The sequence below is a fragment of the Aptenodytes patagonicus genome, chromosome 6 (genome assembly GCF_965638725.1).
Source record: "Aptenodytes patagonicus chromosome 6, bAptPat1.pri.cur, whole genome shotgun sequence".
In the NCBI taxonomy this organism is placed as follows: Eukaryota; Metazoa; Chordata; class Aves; order Sphenisciformes; family Spheniscidae; genus Aptenodytes; species Aptenodytes patagonicus.
The window spans coordinates 5,970,770-5,991,070 of NC_134954.1; the positions used below are offsets into that span (position 1 = coordinate 5,970,770).

General features: G+C 39.9%; 1 protein-coding gene across 1 annotated transcript in view; it reads right to left on the reverse strand.

The window, feature by feature from the left end:
• Positions 1 to 688: 688 nt before the first annotated feature.
• The window catches only part of DNER (delta/notch like EGF repeat containing), a 139,932-nt gene continuing 120,319 nt past the window's right edge, over positions 689 to 20,301 (reverse strand). Inside the window, exons 10-13 of the mRNA XM_076340939.1 lie at positions 16,934 to 17,047; positions 15,695 to 15,826; positions 9,670 to 9,916; positions 689 to 1,777 (exon numbers count right to left, since the gene is read on the reverse strand). Coding sequence (XP_076197054.1) covers positions 1,666 to 1,777; positions 9,670 to 9,916; positions 15,695 to 15,826; positions 16,934 to 17,047 — 605 coding nt within the window. The 3' untranslated portion in view covers positions 689 to 1,665. The remainder of the gene's footprint in view (positions 1,778 to 9,669; positions 9,917 to 15,694; positions 15,827 to 16,933; positions 17,048 to 20,301) is intronic.

The following is a 20,301-nucleotide window of genomic DNA, read 5'->3' on the forward strand; positions in this document are numbered from 1 at the left end:
CTTTAGTGGCCGATCTGAGGTCTGGGGATGTCAGCGGTTGCAAGGAAAGGGAAGGACTGCCTGAGACAACGGCTGTCCTCACACAGAGATGATCAAAGTTCCCGGTGACATCTTTTTTTTCCGTCTGGAAATGTTATTTATGTGAAAGATGAAGATTTTGGAGGCACTCCAAGATTCCCCGACATTAAGAGGTCAACCGGAGCTTAGCCCTTCGGCGTTTAGCGGCCCGTAGTGCAACGGCACTGGCTGGACGTAGCACAGCACCACGCAGCAGGATCTGTAGGTAGCCACAGCAATTTGCCTCTATACCGTGCAGTCTTGGCTTCCCCGGGAACGGGCCTCTTTGAAACACAAAGTCAGCTCAAGCCTACTCACGTAAACAGGTTGTTCTGTGACAAAACCTGGCTCTTGCTATAACTTCGAGCCCAGATTTGCAGTCAGATCCACTCAGGAACGGGCTGTGGTGCATGTGGCCTGGACTGCAGGACTGCATCTTTACTCCGGTGCTGTATTTGTCTCACTTCTGAGAGATTACCTTGACAATAAAGCCCATTTTTTCCTTTTCTAATTAACAGCTGGAATATCTTCTTTTGGCATTATTTATAGCACATTACACGCTCGTGTCCTTTCAAATTTATAGACAACACTGCACTTTCAAATGAAGAAAAACAAAGAAACAGCTGCAATCTTCACTTGATAACATTTATTCAATATTTTCTGAAATAAGCAAGAATTTTAGGAAGCCCATAAGCAATCAAATACAGCCACAAAAACCCCATACTGATCCTAAATAAGAAGCACTATGAGAAATACACAATATTTCATGAAACGATACTGTACATCAACAACCTTTAGGAAACAACCAACCCAAACCATATGCTTAGTTTACTCACAATATAAAAAACTTCAACTTTTAAAGAAAAATATAGATTCAGTCCAATTGTAGGATCCAATCCCGTGCCCACTGAAGTCAATGGACGTTCTCTCATTGATTTCAGTGTTTAAAGGATCACGCCCTTAACTTTGCCTCAAGAGGCACTTTAATTATTATACAAGGCCTAGCCGGAATACTATTACAAAAATGTCAAACATCAACTCAAGAGTATGTTTCAGCAACTTTCAGGAAATAATGGAGAAATAGGTTATCTACCCATGCATGGAAAAAGGCAAAAGCTAATTCATTCAGATTAGGAATAATAATTTTTACTAGTTTCTTTTTCACAACACAAACATTTTAGACTTTTTTAATTAATGGATATATTATATATCATATTATGCTTCACATTTTTCCTACCTCTACTGAGAAAGCTGGCACTGACATGTCATAAAGAACTCCTCATTAATTATTGTTTTCTGTTCTGTAACAACCACAAGAAACTCATCTGGGTTTAGTAATAGTGTCTACCAAGAAAAAAAGCACACACTATCATAAGCTTATAGTTTATAGAGCTCAAGGTACAGTAAAATGTAATTCATGAAGTTCACAAATTCTGTTTTAAAATATTTTTCCAAACTAAAAGCTGCAGAAAATTGGTTCTTAAATATTCTACAGAAAATTCTGAAGCATTTAATGGTTTAAATTACTTATGCTTTCTTCTTAAAAATATTTAAATTAGGTTAGTAGCCCATCCTTTTGAAAAATAATCCAAAAAAAGATACACTAGATTACAAATCTTTTGTCTTAATCAGTGTAACCAAAGGTTTGTCGTCTGGGCTGTAATCTTCATAAGCAATGGGGGTTGCATCATACATTGCAGGCCGGGATTTCTTGCCAAACCTGGAAACAAAAGAAAGCTTCTGGTGACAAACAGAAGTATGAATGAGTTAATGGCAACAACCCACTGAGTTACGGTATGCGGTCAGAAACACACCCAGAGAGCCTAGATAAATTCTAAATTGTATTGCAATCTGCCAGAAGTACAGAAGCTTAAATATCTGAACTCTGACTTTTGAAATATATGTATCAAATAAAATAAAACCAAAAAAATCTTCTTGCAAACAAGAAACAGATTCCATAGCAAAGGCTACAGGGATTCTGCTGTGGAATTCAGCAGTATCGGAATACGGGAAGACTGTGGAAGGCGAGAGTGAAACTGATACAGTTCCAGCGAGGCCAGAATTTTATTTTAGAGCCTGCTCTAACAACCAATATTAAGGTCAGGTCATATATATGTACGAAAAGTAAATAATCGACAACTGTGTGACATTTGCATTTGGAAATTCAATAGTTGTGCACTGAATTGAGTTATAAGCTATAGACAAAGCATTTAGAAAATGAACTTGAAGTCTTTGCTCGCCTGACATCCACTCGAGAGGCACGTTTAAATTATCAACGTGCTGCACGCTATTTGCTACACCGGCAAAATTAATGGCAGTTAGGATATTGCAATGCCACGTAAAGATACTAATCTAGCAAAGGTTCACAAGCAACAGAATCACATCAGCAGCGTCCTCCTCCTGGGCAACCACCACCGCTAAGAGCCAGGCTGTATCCGCCCGTGCAGAGAGCCGCTGCGGCTGTGTCATTGTGGCCCCGGTGCTGGCGTATCCAGAGCTCCTTTGGGTGCCTTTGCACTGCATGGACAGTCTATCACCCTTCTGATCATTTATTAAGATACAAAAACAGTGCTAAAAATGCAACTTGAAAGCGGGAAAACGACTAAAGTGTTCTGACTACAATTACAGGAGCTTTAAATAACAAAAAGGATCACAGGAAAATGAGGCAAAACACGGTCAAGTCTGTTTTCCTTATGGACCTGATGCAGAGAAAATATTAACACAGAAACCGCAAGACTTACTTCTGTAATGATCCACACTAAGGATTCTTTTCAACCCCTTCTTATGTACCATATTAAGTCTATATTAATTAAAGTTGTGCACGCTGGAAGGTGAGATTCAGAAAATTCAGATTTTGAGGATAATATTTGGACCAAACTAAAATTAACTTGATTTTCTTCTAAGATTTTTATGCAAGTTCCTGACTGTTCCAATTTAATTCTTGGCTGTTTTCAGACATCTAAAATTGTTGACAGAACTAAAATGGCTGGAAGCATTATGATCTATATGGTGGAAATTTCATTCTTCAAAGTACTTCAGCTGTCAATAAGGCCACACTAGATACATTTCCATGCATGAATGTCTGCTTTAGTTTAGTTTACTTTAATAAATACAGTAGTAGTTTACTTTAATTCTGTAGTTTACTTTAATAAATACAGACAGGCCACGTTCACTCATCAGCATCATGGTGGATAAACCTGATTTTCTGTAAATGAGATAACAATCCAAGAATTGAATGAAGGAATCAAGTCGTGGCGTCTTACTAAATCAGAGGCAGCAATGAATTCCGAATCACCCTTTTTCTCCATCACTCTCAAGGGTTTAAAGGAAATAGAGCTTTGCCTAGACAGAAATGATGATGAACGTTCTCCAGTGATTTAAGTCAAATTTTGCCCTTTCTGACAGGTAGAGAACACGTGGCTTGTTGCACACGGTGAAGCGGTACAAAATCTGTTCTCTTGTGTAGGTCAGGGTTGACATGTGCCCCTAATTAGAAAACGCTGAGAAAAGACCACAGCACATGTGCTTGTCGTTTGTGGCCTGGCTGAGCCATCTAGCTGGTAGACCACATTGCTTTGATCAGGCGGTTCAGAAGCCAGTCCCTGCCCGTAACAGTAAACAGAGTTAACACAAACCTCAGAGGTCTCAGAACCGAATTGTTAAGCGGGAAGTCTCAGTTCAATGGGCGTGTATCTGGTAGGATTGCACAAGGATGCTATTTCATCGTTTAACTGATGACATGAAAGAAAGCGTAAAACAATTACCAACACAATCTGCAAGAGACAACGATTCAAGGGGTAATAAATAGTGAAAAGATGCAGGTCCCTGCTACAGAGCGGCAGATCAATTAATAGGCTGCTTACAACGAAAGCACATACAGACAAATGAATAAAGATTTCTTCCAATTCAACCAAATGCAAGATTATTCATCTAACAAAGAGTATACACCGTGTAGGGAAATCTCAATCCTGGGAAGCACTGAGTCTGGAAAAAGACTGGAGGGACACGGTGGATAATCAGTTTAACATTCGCTTTAATGCCATACTGTGTCTGATGAACAATTATGTGCTTAGATCTGTGAAAGGAGTGTATCAGTAGGACTAGGGAAGTTCTATGGCCTCTACATTTAGCATTGACGTGTCTGTTCATGAGTGATGAGTGTTCCGATGTGTGTATCAGAGATACTTACCAGTATAGGGATCATCACAAAGTCAAGTAAATGACATGAGAATTAGAAAATATATTTTGCAATGAAACATTGGACAAGAGCGACCTGTGTAACTTGACAAAGAGAGACGGAGGGTTCTGTGATGATTTTGGGGACAGTATATATTCAAATGTAGGAATTCTTCTTGGCACAGGCAGCTCCACGCATGCGTGTGTGTATATGTGTGTATGTGACAGAGACCGCAAATTCTACTTCACGTACGGAATGGGGTTGCCCCTCCACTTCCTTAGAAGGACATTTCAAAAGATGGCTAACCACAGAGAGTCATTAACCTCAACAATTCCATTCAAGTAGAAGACTTTTGAGAACACTGGACGGCTGAACCCCGAGGAAATGGTATCCTCCAACTTCTGTGGGATAGGCTGGAGTTCAGAGTTTCCCCAGAAGCAGAAGAAAAAAAACACGTGTTGCTACTCTGTTCAAAACCAGCAACTGGTATAAGAAGCCCACAAATAAAGTTTAAACAAGAGAAGGAAAAGAGAGAGACCAGAATTTAAAAAAAAAAAAAAAAAAAAAAAAAGCATGCCACAGGAGGAAGGGATTATTTTTGCCTCCACAGGAGGAGAATGAGAAGATTAATTTCCTCGGCATTATTCAGAGAAAAGGCCATGTGCACAAGTGATATTTTGCATTCCTTAGTATAATTGAACTATAATCCTAGAGTTCCCACAAAGTTGAGACTGGCAGAGGACGTACACGAGCAATTGGCGCGTGCTGTGGAGACCAGAGTACTTGTGCACGTGATCATACTTTCACAGAGAGGTAGCTGACTGAAACTCATCACTGAAACCTACGTCAGGAAATCGTGAGAAACGAGCATGTGCTGAAGCTCATCAGATTCAGGAAGCTTAGGACGTTGCAGTCTAACGCAGCCAGCTCAAACACAGGAACGTGGAGAATGTGCAGTGGAGAGAAGCTTACCCTGCTGTGACAAGATGACTTCATCAGAGTCTGCTGAAGCAGACTCTTCAACCCACACATAGACAGAACAAGAGTCAGCACGTGAAAGTAAAAATTAAAGAAACTACACTGTAAGTAGGGCATGAAGTCTAATGCTAATGATATCTAGACACACAAAAAGCTTACAGTAGTACAGTCTCTGTAACTGTAAGTCTGTGAACTCAGCGTGGATGCTTTTCTAAAGTGGACGATCCAGTTTCAACAACAGATCCTGGTTCCAATTCAATGAAGTCTTATGGCTGCAGTAGCCAGTGGTCAACCATTTCATTACAGTGTTCTCTGCTGGCTTTAAAATGTATAGGCTTTAACATAAAAGGAGTATTTATTTACTGTCTGCATAATGAATACTAAAGAGAGCTGTGCTTCACCTGGTTAGAAAACTATCTAGCTCTGATCTGCTAATCCTAAGAGCACTCACTAGAAGTAGACATTTATTAGTCATGATCCTTCAGCACATTTGTTTTCTCTTACAGCAGGTACTTTGATTAGTAAAGACCAAATTATTAAAAATGATCAAGAAAAAGACCTGCTGAGAAACATGAACAAGTAATTTTAAAATCATTTACTGAATATGCAACAGGCATCCATGCTCCCTGGACACCTACTGACTTTAACAGAAACCTTACATGTAAAGAAAATAATGTGCTCACTTTTCCTTAGGCCTCCGTTTTCCAAAATTACTAATAAGTTTGGGTACCTAACTGGGAAAGAGAATGATTTTCAGAAAATGCTGAGAATCTATTACTTGAAGCAGATCTCTCAGATACAGCAATTCTGAAAATTCAGTCCTTGGTATTTTTAATATGCAGATTTTAGAGTTTATGCAAAAATAACTATAAAAGTTGTTGCTTTTTCCTGGATTGAAATGACCCAAGCCGTGTTTTATATCTTCCTGAAACCAAAATAAACACAATAATCTTCACACTAAACCTCTGTGAATTACCTGACTTGGCAGCTCTAGCTTGGAGTTTTATAAGGCATCCATTCTCTGAGAGGCACAGAGAATTATTTGGAATGAAAACATTTATTTTCATTTGCATTAAGTAGAAACACCTTTCCCAAGATAGGGAAACCCTTTATTGACAGGTTCCAATAATGTAATTTTTAACCGCATAATATGGATCTGAAAAATCATCATGAATATATCCCAGCCTAAGAACTTCTTTGGCAGTTATTCAACCCTGATGAAAACTTGTTTTTCTAAACTTCTGCTTTCAGTAATAAACATAGATTCATTCAAAGTAATCCAGAGAGTAGCGATAAAGACCTGAACTAGCCCAGCTTCCAAGATTTGAAAGGTTTCATACAGGAAATCTTTTACCATTTCCATTGCCTGCCGGTGAAACTGTAAAAGGCGGGGAAAATTCAGATTAAAAAGATCCTGCCTTGCTGGTACACCTTTCCTTGGTACCCTTAGATAGAAAGCTGCCAAATTTGCTTAAAGAAATAAGTAAGAAAACCCAGGTGTTTCACACTGTTCCTCAGGAGACCAATTCCAGTCCTTGAGGAATTGCAAAGTACCACTTCAGCGGGTAGTAACTGAACAGGATTGACACATTCATCACTGCTGCAGTAGTAGGAGGGAGGTGTTTAATTTGAAAGATTAACAGTATCATTTTGCACCTTGCTCTCCACCCTTGGAGATGCGTAGTACGTAACAGTAGACATTCAGAAGGCCAAATAATAAAAAACTACAAAGCTTTTTATGGGCCATAAAGCAGCTCCCTCCTCTCCCAACACACTACTAAAGGAAAAAGGAGTTCTCGGGGTGTATATCGTGTGGAGATGCTGAGCTCCTACTAGAAGAGATAAGGCTAAGTGGCAAAGGAGACTTCGAGGGAAGACTTAAAAGAATGCTGATTTTATTGCTATGTTAAATCAACTATACACATCTTTCTTTTTAAAATATTTACTGACTAATATATTTTGACAATGAACAAATGTTTTATTGTAAATCTAGTTGGAACAGCTTAAAGAGCTGCTGCCCAAAGCTGCGATGTGATTAACTGAGTCTGTGGGAACTCCTCATCCATTTGAGATAACTTCAACGACTTCAGCGGTGGTACAAATTAACCTATTTAACTTGCACTGAAACAGAACTGGAGTATTCGGAAAATGAATTCCCAGCAATCACCAACCAATATGCACGCATTTCTCCATGTCAATGCACAGGAACACGTCTCCCTCCATTCTTTTAAAAGCATTTTAATGGTAACACACATGAACACTTGTTGGAATTTGAAGTGATCTTGACAAATCGAAGAAATGGGAAAAAGAAACAACAAAAATGAAAGTTCTACCCTATTAAGACAGATGTCAAATACAGAAGAGACAATACTGGCTAGGAAGCAAAATGGCACAGAGGAACTTGGGGTGAGGAAAAGATCTAGCAGGTCACAAAATTAAATCATTAGTCGCTAGTGTAATGTAAATTTTTAAAAAAAAAGCAAGCAGGTTTCATTTTCAGATGTATGAACAGCAATGCCATAAATATGATGCAGGAGGTGATTACTCAGTTCATTTGGTACAGGTAAAGCTTCAGCTGGAGAACTATTTCCAGCTTTAGGGACCACCCTTCAAAAAAAGAGAAAGACAATCTGGAGCGTGTCCCAGCAAGACAATAAAGAAGCTGACATGATCCAGGAGGAAACACTGGAAGAATGGGTTAGTTTAGTACAGGGAAGAAAGAGGTTGTTTTGCTTTGTTTGCTTTTATTATAAAAAAGAGGGGGGGGACACAACACCTGATGTACATGATTACTGTAAAGGGAACAGTGATAAATTATTCTTCATGACAACCTGAAGAGCAGTAAGCAAGGAGCAGCCTAATTCACATCAAAGAAAATCTAAGCTGGATTTTAGGAAAGCCCTTTCTAACCCTACTGAACTCCTTTGGAGGTTTTTAAACACGATTGTTGGCAGGGAGCTAGGTATAACTAATGCTATATCAGTGCAATGGTTTACACTTGAGCTCTTGAATCCCTTCCAGTCCTACTTTTGTATTATTCTGACACCCAATGCTCTGGCTTGCAAGTGCTCCATTAAAATTAAAAGTCAAAAAATTACTATCTCTAGGAAAGCAAGTAAGAAAGATCCTAATTTCGGGGCAAACAGGAGCACAAAAATGAGTGATTTGAAGAGAGTAGAATCATAGAATCATTGAGGTTGGAAAAGACCTCTAAGATCATCGAGTCCAACCGTCAACCCAACACCACCATGCCCACTAAACCATGTCCCTAAGTGCCTCATCTACACGTCTTTTAAATACGTCCAGGGATGGGGACTCAACCATCCCGGTTGGTTGGCAGGTTCCAGTGTTTCACCACTCTTTCAGTAAAGACATTTTTCCTCACGTCCAATCTAAACCTCCCCTGGCGCAACTTGAGGCCATTTCCTCTCGTCCTATCGCTTGTTACTTGGGAGAAGAGAACGACCCCCACCTCGCTACAACCTCCTTTCAGGGAGTTGTAGAGAGCGATGAGGTCTCCCCTCAGCCTCCTTTTCTCCAGGCTAAACAACCCCAGTTCCCTCAGCCGCTCCTCATCAGACTTGTTCTCCAGACCCCTCACCAGCCTCATTGCCCTTCTCTGGACACGCTCCAGCACCTCAACGTCCTTCTTGTAGTGAGGGGCCCAAAACTGAACACAGTATTCGAGGTGCGGCCTCACCAGTGCCGAGTACAGGGGCACGATCACTTCCCTACTCCTGCTGGCCACACTATTTCTGATACAGGCCAGGATGCCACTGGCCTTCTTGGCCACCTGGGCACACTGCCGGCTCACGTTCAGCCGGCTGTTGACCAACACCCCCAGGTCCTTTTCCGAGAGGCAGCTTTCCAGCTGCTCTTCCCCCAGCCTGTAGCACTGCATGGGGTTGTTGTGGCCGAAGTGCAGGACCCGGCACTTGGCCTTGTTGAACCTCATACAGTTGGCCTCAGCCCATCGATCCAGCCTGTCCAGGTCCCTCTGCAGAGCCTTCCTACCCTCGAGCAGATCAACACTCCCGCCCAACTTGGTGTCGTCTGCAAACTTACTGAGGTGAGTCTCACTAAATAATCTGGTAAATTAGTCACAAAAATCAACGTGCCTTTGCTATCTAATCAAATTGCGTGTGTGTATCAGTTACAGTATTTACATCCCAAACAGAAGATCTTACAGGCGAAGAACTCTGCATCTGTCCCTCTTCACCAGTTATACCAAAGAAATTCAGAATTAAACTCTCTCTGTTTTCCAGGAGTTGTGCTGGATTATCACACTTCAGATGAGAACAGAATAGGGATCAAAAAAACAACGAGCAATGCCGGTGATCCTGTCTTTTCACAGCGAAGCAGCCCATTCTCTGCCAACAGCAGTTAGATGCACTACGCGTGGACTGAAATTACATATCGTAACAGACTTCTTTTAAATTACCATCCCCAGAACAAACCTGGCATGTCGGATAGAAGCAATTGCACTACTGAATTCACTGTCAATGCTTCTACAGTTGTAAAATTCTTCATAGGCTGGCCTGGAAGAGCCTTGATATTCGATGCGGCTGATGCGACATATTCCCACAATCAGAATGATCAGCATCAGGACAAACGCTACGCAGAGAGCCCCAATTATGATGTAGAGGGAGTGACGAGGCATATTGGTTAGACTCTCTGCCATATGCCCGGACTTCCACTGCAGATCTGTTGATAAAAAAATAAAAGGTTATTATTAATTAGTAATTTATATCCTTCCTGCTGAATCGAATTCTTTTATGATATTCACGTTTGATATTTCTGTGGAGACTTTTGAAGCTAGGGGGGTATGTAATTTGAACCTTCCCAGGCTCTGTTATGGATGCGTCGCCATGCCTAACATGCAACAAATTTGAATAGCACTACCTTGATCCTTCACCCACCTTTTTTGTAGATTTTTAAGGTCATATAGGAACACTTATCTAGTTTGATCTCCTGTATAAGCCAAGTCATAGACAGTCGTCTAGTTATTCTTGCATTATGTTATAATATACCATAGGGTCTCTAAAGGAAGGCAGGTTTTATGTAAAAGCTTCTAGTAATGCACCAGTTCTCTGCGCAGTTTGTTCTAACAGTTAGTGAACCCTTCCACTAAAGTGTGTGACTTAATATGTATTAAACATGCTTGGGTTTTAATTTGAAACACAGGCTTTTGTTATGCCTATCTCCACCAGACTGCAGAGACTTCAGCATTTCAAGGACAAAAAGGGCATCTCATAAGGTGCTACAGTACTGAGCCCACTAGAGTCTTCTCTCAAGCATAACTTCCCCGAGAGGTCTCAAAGCAGACCTTAAAGTAAAGCCAATCTGGAAGAGGCTTCTTGTATTTATGTATTCCAGACCTTCTTTATAAATATTCTTGACGCCCAAACTGTTGTCTATCAATGCCAAACAGATTGTCTCTCAATTGCCTATGTCCTCAGATCTGTTTTTCTCTAGCATGGGTCAGAGTATTTCTAATTAACCTGTACTTGCCTCTAGGGTTCATTTTTGGCAGTCTTAAAAAGCCTATGGTCTCATAAATTATTTCAAACCAGGAACAGACTTGAATCATTCCGACTACAGAAATCTGACACTCTGCAAAAGTTATTTCTAGCAAGTGACTGTTCCTTTTTCAAACGGACTTCTGCATTGCTTTCCCAGACAAACAGTCTGGGAACAGGGCTATCAAGCATATGCTTTGGGAATGTTAAGATGCTCTTAGAAGCCACCTCTCGAGGATGCTGATGACGGCAGATAACTGATTCAACCACCTGAGCTGAATTCACAAATTTAGTGGCGTCTGTGGATATAACCTCCACCTATGGTAGAAATACAGGGGAATGTATAAGTACAGGGGAAAAAAAAAAAATCCATTTTAGAGGAAGGTAGGGAGAAAGCCCGAAGCTGTAACCTGTGGGATTCACCTGGGCAGAGTTTGAAGAAATGGTTGCTCTTCGTTTACAATAGTAAAGGTTGTCCCAGAGCACCTCTGAGCTGGGGCTTGCTTAGGCATTTGGTCCACAAATGTGAGCCGATTTTACAGGACTGACTGCTTGTTTGTGTTATCTTCTTCAGAGATCAGTAAAGTTTTGATCAGCCTGCATCATTCAGTGATTTAACGTTTCTAAAGTGCTGTTACTGCAGTTTGCCCAGCCGGGATATGAGGGGGAGAATACAGCTGTGCTCTGTGCACTTTGGGATGGGTTTCTATTTCTGTTCTGCGGCACATTCGTCACACACGGTGGTTTCTGTCAGGTTGTCAGACTAGGCCAAATTCGGATCTAATGTGCGCAGATATATGGCAAGACAGTTCTGATTTAGATTCCATGTCTTCCATCCCTGGATGATAAGGACGAGAGAAATTTCTTCCTTTCTTCCCCACCAGATAGAAAGATGAAGATTAACAGCTTATATTCCAAAGATTAGAAAAAACACAAGACAGCTCAAAATCACAGTATTCTTAGTTGTCATAGTAATGTTCATAAAATTAATTAAGAATTAGATTTCAATGCGCACCGCACAGTCTGTACTAGAAATTGTTCATAATGTTAGTTTTCAAGTAACCACATGGTTTGGCTTACCTTGGTAACTACATTAATAATTACAAAAGTGGCAAAGGCAATGATATTAACAAAAAAACAGCAGACATTAGAGAATTCATATGAGACATTTTGTAAGCATTTGTACAGTGAATGCTCCATTAACTTTTTAGGCAAATACATTTCATTTTGAAAGGAAAAATATCCTCTTTATAATTAAGACCGATTTAATCCTGTTTAATTGGAATTGCTAACACTGGTAAGGACCATAAGATGATATAATAAACTTCACAGTTCATCCAGGCAACACACATCTTGTCAAGTTCGCTGTATATACAGCACTTGAAAATTAAAGAGTACGGTTTGACAAGAAGATAACCCTGAAATCCTGTTAGGGTAGTCACTTCAAGCAGATAAAAGAGCTGGTGAAAAAATGGGGAACTATTAATAGTAAATAGAGAGTTGTTCTCCAACAAAGATTAAATACCAACAGCCTCCTCCATGGCTAGTAACAGATAATCACAAAAGATAACGTGATCTATTTAGTCAAACGGCTCCTGAGCACCAGTCCCCGCCTTGAGAAGCCTGAAGCCTGGCCTCATCATCCCTTTTTCTAGCATTCGGAGGGATGGTCCAATACAAAGGAAGTCAGTGTGCAGTGTTTAAATTTAATTTCCAATACATTTTTAACCACTACGTACAAATTGCTGAAACAATATGATAAATATGACAAGGAGATACGGAAAGATGAACTGAAACAGATTTACTGATAGGTTCAATCTTTAGAGCTGAACAGAAATCCACTGCACCACTGACTCAGCTCCAGTGAGATCAGAAGCGCCGCACCTGTTTATAAAAGAGCTGGACGTGGCCTTTCTAGATATGATTAGAATTGGGTTCCCGTCAGCTGGTCAACTCGTAGCTCAGGGAAAGACAGTGAGCGCAAAGATCTTCCCATGGATACACAGTTCTGTAGAACAAATCTGCAGATCAAAATGCTTTTAAATCCTTTCTGTAAAGTGATTTCTTCAAAACTCAATCCCTCTCTATTTGCATAATCCTTTATATACCTGTTAAAATCCAAGCGCTTTAGGAAAGCTTCCACAGCTTTGTACATAAGCCGCTGCGTTGGTTAGAGAGGCTGCATGTCCTTACTTATATCTGACTATTGTGAAGTACCATGGAGTCCCATAACAACACATCATTTTACTTTGATGCTGTGTCAAAGTGACTTTAATAGCAAGGGAACATCAGACATTTGTTGATGTTAAGCTTATTGAAGAAACTGTGGGTAACCCTCAAATTTTAAAATTAATTGTTCTTCAAAACGTATCTTTATGTGACTATGCAAAGATTTTTTTTTTTCCTGTTTTCATTCCTTTAAGACCAACCCAAACCAGAATGTTCTAGATTGCATTTTTTTTTGTATCTCCTATATTACTATTATTATTACGTATATACACTCTATTAGCTATCCTGATTTCTTGGATAAAAAACACCGTAATTTCAACCTCTTCAATTGAGAACAATTGCCATGAACAATACTATATGATTATTCTCTCTAAATATCGAGATGGAAAGAAAAGGTCTAATATTTCTGGTTGAGAATCGGCCTTGCGGTGTTATCAATGCCAGTTAACTCTCAGATAATTCCCTGCCTCCTGTCATAGCAGTCACAAGATAAAAGGCAGTAAAAGGCTTAAAACAGCAACAGCAAAGTGCTGTTGCTTCTTCCCATCATTTTAACTTACACAGTTTGCAAGTGTGTAATACAAGCAGAAAATCCAAGTTCTTGAGCAGCAGGCAAGGCCACTGCAGTTCAACTATAAACAGACGCTACCTGTAGAGAAACATGCACTAAGCAGAGACAACCCCCTCGGCTCAAGAGAACAAAGTTTAAGCAGAGTTTTATCCCCTGTCTCTCTCTCGTACACTTACAAACGCGGTCAGAAAGGAGTTAATGTTGACCAACCACGGATGTAAGCTTGAACCTACCTGTCATATATAGCGCCTGGGGGCACGCGTCCCTCACAGGGGGAAGCAGGAATAATTGAGTAGCTGGACAGTAGAAAAGGCTCCCTCCACCCTCTGTTCTGCTTCTCTCATTTTCCCATGTGTTTATATGCACCTCAATATGTATCTGTGGTGCAAACAGCCAAACTCTTAGCGACTAGAGCATGACAGCCAAAGGAGGACTCCAGAACAAGCATCACTGATTTCCTATAGCACATCTGCAGGGCTCAGAAAGCACGCAAGCCCATCTGTTTCCCTTTGGCATCTATTCATTCCCTAACGTAACAGAAATGTAATTGTTACTACACTGAGGTACCCCAGGAAGTACGTTTCCAGGATGATTATTGCTTTCTCCGAGAACTAAACTCATCTGTCTGTCAGCCCGCTACTTATTAGCTAAGGCAGGCAGAATTACACTGCCTTGCTGATCAACTTGGGACATGCATGTTTCAGGTATCGCTAACAGCCGCCGTGTCAGTAAAAGCTCATCTGAGCATCTTTTAGCGTGAGCAATATGGCATCCAGGTAGCACACAACATTGTGCTCCCAACGTCACGATGGTTCCGTACCACACAGGGAAGCGTGTGCGCCATTCACTGAGACAACAAAAAGGCAGTGCTGTCACCACCTCTGGACCAGCTAGCAATGCTCTTCTGCAGTCTTTGCTTTCGACAGAAAGCACTGAAACTGAATTCACAACCAGTAATTACAGGGAGAGAAGGTCATAAGCCTGTCAAGATAAAATTTTTGTGTCAGTCCAGGTGTGAACAGAGTTGTCTTCTGGGTTGAAGTAAGGACTAACGTCAAGAACAGAAATCAGAGATGATTTACAGAATGAGATACAGAAACCATTTTTTATTCCAGCCTTCGTGTAGGTATTTTCTCATGAATGTACGATAGGAGCTTTCTGAGTCCCTTCTGTTTATTTTTTAATCTATCACCTATCCCTGCAACATGAGCTGTGCTAAGAGGCATAAATGCCCTCACACAAACTTGTGTAGCTGTATAATGACTTGAAGGGATCTATGACCACAGTACCTGAGCATTCAAGCAGCTAAATACACGGCTAAACTCCCTAGTAAAGACAACATCTGTAGCCCAAGAACAAGACATCAGGGAAATACAAAGCAGCTCCATGAGCAGCAGAACTACTGAAGCCTAATTTCCATTTTAACTCTTCCACAGTTGGGCTTCATACTTCCTTCCTCTCATGGACTCTCTTCTGCTCTATAAGGATGCACTTACGCTGAAGCTTTTCTCTATACTAAGAAGCAAGATCACACCGAAGCTCTTCCCTCGGAAGACCCACCAATGGAACCTCTCTAAGTCTTACTAAATGCTTCGGAAATATTTTGTTTTGGAGACCTTTACCTTTCTAACAAATTTGGTGGAAATCGGCCTATGCTTGGAAAAGTTATTCCTGAAAAAGTTGGTAAATGCACGCACACGCAAGTCACCGCACAGTTACACAGGACTTGTTTCCTTAGGTAAGCAAGTTCAAAATGGTTTTGCTGAAACATCACTAGAACTGCAGGTGCTCAGAAGTCAACAAAAGTCCGTTCGGACCATGCTTATAGCACTACAGAAGTACACTTTGCCCAAGGTAAGTGTGGAAGTAAGCTCTGAAGCGTAAGTGCAATTAAAAGGCAAACTGCTTAGTGCCCAGCTGTGAGACAGCATCTCTGACAATCCAGTCCAACACATCTCAAAGCAGGGTGCCCAGAAACAGATGTTTCTAACTTTCATAGCCACTTTTGAAATGTTATGGCCTAAAATAAAATGCATTTAACAGAATTTTGATAATTTACAGATGATTCAGAGTATTTGTGCAGATAGGTATTGAGAGACAAATATAAATTTCTTTATTATAATGTATCATTTTTAGAAATTTTTAGAAAACTACAAAACTTACGTATTTCACAGTTTGCACCGACCCATCCATGTGGACAATGGCAGGTGTAACCACCAGGCTGATCTATGCAAGTTCCAGCATGGTGACATGGGTTGCTGTCACAGTCATTTACATCAATTTCACATTCTTCGCCTTATATCAGAAAAAAAAACAACAAAAAACAAACTTCTATATAGCAGGTACCTCACGTAGCAGGTATATCATCAGTCATTTAATTTTTCTCTAGCTGCAAAACACCTTATAGCTCAATAGCATCTTTATTCTCAGAACATCAAAAGTATTCTATAACTGTTTAAAGAAATAAGTCTCACGTAGCCTCCAAGGAGGAAATATTATCCTCATTCAACCAGGTGAAAACAAAGTCTGAGGGCTACGTGACTTGACTAACCTCACCCAGATTATGTGTATCTCATTTCTCTAAACATAAGTTCCATCCCAAGAAAATGTGGTATAACAATTTATCATGTGTATTCTGAAGTGCTATACAATAATGTAGATAATCAGTGCCTCTGAGAAACAGCCACTGTACAACGGAAAGCTAATACTTTTAAAAAAAAAAATGCCCTTTAATTAGCACAGATGAAAAAGCACGATTTGATCTACAAAACAGCTATGAGTGGGTTTATCTATTACCATCACATTGGATATTACCTGACAGGACTAGCAGAGCATCAGGTTGTAAATTGTCTTGACAGCAGACATTTGGATTACACCAAACATGTCAGTTTAAATACAAGGCCAAAGGATTAAAAGGGCTGCTTACCATTACTCTGAAAGTGTAAATTGATCCATAACGAGCACTTCAGGGCTTTTAGCAATTGCATATTAAGGTAACAGAATAAGATGTTTCTTCAGCTCGCAGTAACTAAGGTCAATGTTAAAACATTTTCCAGTTTCAACAGTGTCCAATTAGTATATTGGCTTACCTGGAAGTCTTCAAAATGTTGTTTTTAAACTGCAATCCAGTCTCAAGCAGTAAGGCCATAAGGCATGTTAAATAGCTGTTAGCTTAGTGAATTCTCTTTAGTAACGGGCTTTTTTTGCTGCAAAATTTTTACAGTTCAAAGCAGTTGCAAGTAATACCAAGAACTTTTCATTCTCACTAGACTGATTACAATTCAGCAAAGTCCAAATGAATTTGTTTCCTTGAAGAGACAGAGTCTTACTTGGTATTTGTCTTCTTTTGGACACAGTGAACGCTGACAACTAGACGTTCTGTGTAACGTACAAATTACTCACCTGTATATCCAGGTGCACAAATACACGTAGCATTTAGACCTTCGCTGTCACAAGTGCCACCGTTCTGACAGTTGATGTTAACACAAGGATCTTTGTACAATTCACAGTGCCTTCCTGGAAAGGTAAAATCAGTAATTGCCATTAACATGACCTATACTGACAGCATGAAATCGGTACACGTGATAACCCAACTTCACCTGGATGAGCACAATGACGTGCAACCTCCAAACCTGTCCTATTAGGCTAATGCCATAAGACTAAAGCCATATATTTTATGGTGACTAAAGTTTTTACATACATGCCTCCTCTCTGCTCTTCCCACCCGCTGAGGCTTTGGGATAAGAGTGTTAGGGCAATTTCTGCTAACAAGACCTGCTGGAGTGTCTATGAAAAACCAATGGTATAACAAAGCATAATCTGATCACCTATCTAATATTCTTCAATAAAATGTGAACAATAATTGCCTTCAGTAAGAATTTTACGTAATAACTTCTTTAATAGTATAGATAAGCATTCTGATGCCTCTCATTGACCTTTGCAGGAAACTGAGGAGTATAACTAAAGCAATAAAAGGATAAATTAATTTATTCGAATGCATAGCTAAAAGTAAATAATTGGGGTGCTCAGCTTCATGCCACTACCTTCGCTCTTTCATTCTCAGGTGTAGGCTATGTGAATTCAGCAGCTTTGCCTTGCAGAAGACAGTGCAAGCCGTATCTGGCATACAGAACACAAAGCCCAGCAGATTCCCACCTGGGGATGGGGAGAGAGGCTCTGCTGCCACTGCTACAAGCTTCATTTTCTCTGGATCTACTTTTCAGATAAAACTAGAAAAATCAATACATGAATGATCTAATCAGTGCATGAATGGCACTGAAACACGAAAAAAAATAAATGTGCGTATGTGAGTAATGAATGATTGGTGGGACTTCATTTATAATGTATCTACTACCGTGAAATTAGCTTGCATTTAAAAGACCTGCTTAAATTTATCCATTAATGTAAGTTTTAAGTCTAAATCTAAGTCTTATCACCATTCTTTGCTTGGGAATGAATCCAAAGTGACCACTTAGCTAAAATCCTAAGTTATCTTCAAGTTTTCCCATTCTTATACTTTTTACAAGAATTTCAACAAACTGAAGAGCAAGACAGGATTCTGAATGCTTCCATGTGATAACGCTTACAAATTACAAATACATTTTGCACTTTTTAAGGTGGTTCATGTTTCTAAATCCTTACTGTCCTGCAAACTGCAAAGAGGCGTTGTCAATAGAAGCACAAACTCATATTGTTTATTATGTATAAAAACCGCAACACAGCTTTGGCATCAGGAAAATGTTTCTAATCATGAGGTAGCGAACGACAGTGAAGGAATTATGTTGCTTGTGGAGATTACAGAACCTACAATGATGGAGGACTAGAAGAGGTTAGACAAATACATGTGAAAAGTGGACATGCAGCTGATCCTGCCTTACTCCTTCCCAGCCTCTTTCTTGACTATCAATTGTGTTGCACTGGAATTGGGCAGTTTGTGAATTTGAATTTGGAGAGTTCAAGGTGTAGAGCTATACAGAGGTAAAATTAGTGAGAAAATAAGAGTTTTTAGAGAAAAGAATATGAGAAAGAAAAATCAATACAAAAAAAGGAAGAAATTGGACACATAATATATCAGATGTATGTATACAAGCACATTTATTTAATGAGTGAACGATTAAAAGGAATGAACTTAGTTCTCTAGTGTTCAACACTGCAGTTATGTACAGCAATGCAAGCTTACATGAGATATAAAAATAAACATCTCAAGTTAATAGTGGTAATAAAAAAAAAAATATATTTTTTTTTAATATATACATACACACACACTCTCACACATGTGAGTACAGGTCTGTACTCGCTCTCTACAGACCTGCTGAAATCATTTGGTCAGTCTGTCAGCAGCAAAAAAAGGCAGAGCACTCTAGTTTGAGCATCCTGCAGCTAAGCAGCAGCGGCCAGCGGAGCCAGAAGCCCACAGGTACGCGCTGGCAGATACTTCGGTCCAGACCAGCGACAGCAGCTCTCGTCCGTTTGCCAGCCAGGGGGGGTATGGAGGCAGAAGAGGGGACTGCAGACTGGGGGTCTGGGTTGGTGGGGGTAAAACTGGGGCTTCTAATGGCCCACATAGTATCTTCAGCTGGGTACCTCAGCTCTATTCGTTAGCGTCACTGAAGAAAGCTCAGTAATCAGCAAAAACTGCTTACAGGACCAGGTCCCCTGCGTTCATTTAAAGCAAAATGTGCCGCGCACGCAGTGCTTTCAGCTGCATGTACAGGTCCGGATGAGAACAGAACATGAAGTCATAACATTATGGTTAAGTGCCCTTTAAACTGTCATGAGAAGCTGAGGGTCATTTCCTCACTAAGCCTCTAAAATGATGAATTCTGTATCTGTTGTCAAAAAGCGGTGCAATAACCAGCATGAAATACATATTTAGCCTCAAGCAGCTGTTAAGTGAGCATTACTTATCAACACAGATAAGGATTGATATGCTTAATGAGAAAATGCTGGGGTAATGTTCCTTAAAACATAGTCATTCTATGTAAAATATATATATATTTTAATACTAACAACATATAAAATTGCATTCAAAATGTTCTCACAGCGTGATTCGAAACAGAATAGACAAAAAAAGTATCATTTTAGCCCTCCACAGAGGGACATGTCACAGACAGCTGATACGTGCTGCTCTGTGTAAAGCTGAAATCCACTGCAAGGTAAACGATTTTTGTCTAGCAATACACATACTTTTCTGCTCTATTTTATAAATTACTTAAGAAATGCTGAAGACTGATTCCATTCGAACATACCTAGGAATAGCTGCAGTTAACATGGGAAAGCAGTCATGAACCTACTACTGTCTCTGGGCTTTATGGTCTTCTAAATGAACATTCAACATAAAACTTTCATTTCTACTCCTTTGTGCTAATCTGTTTCAAATACTAATCTTTTGTTACTATGTTTTTAACTCACTTCACTGGAGAAAATAAATAAAATAATTTGGAAAGCCCTCCATGTAATGGCTCCTAACAACAACTGATGAAAAATTTTATTTAACAGTTGTGTTTTCTTTTAAAAACCCATCACTTTCTAACGTATCTTAAAAAGAGCAGAAAAAAGTACACCTAAGAAGAACAGAGAGAAGCCGTTTCTCCCCAGACAAGGACATACATTTCTCACAGACCAGCTAAATCTGAACTCCTCGTTTGAATAAAGATTACGGGATCAGGATCTACACTTAAGAAGTTTGTTTCCGCTAATTTTAGATGTGGGATTTATTTCGGCTCAGCGGAGGGTATTGTATATCTCTGTTCGCAACAGAACCTACCATC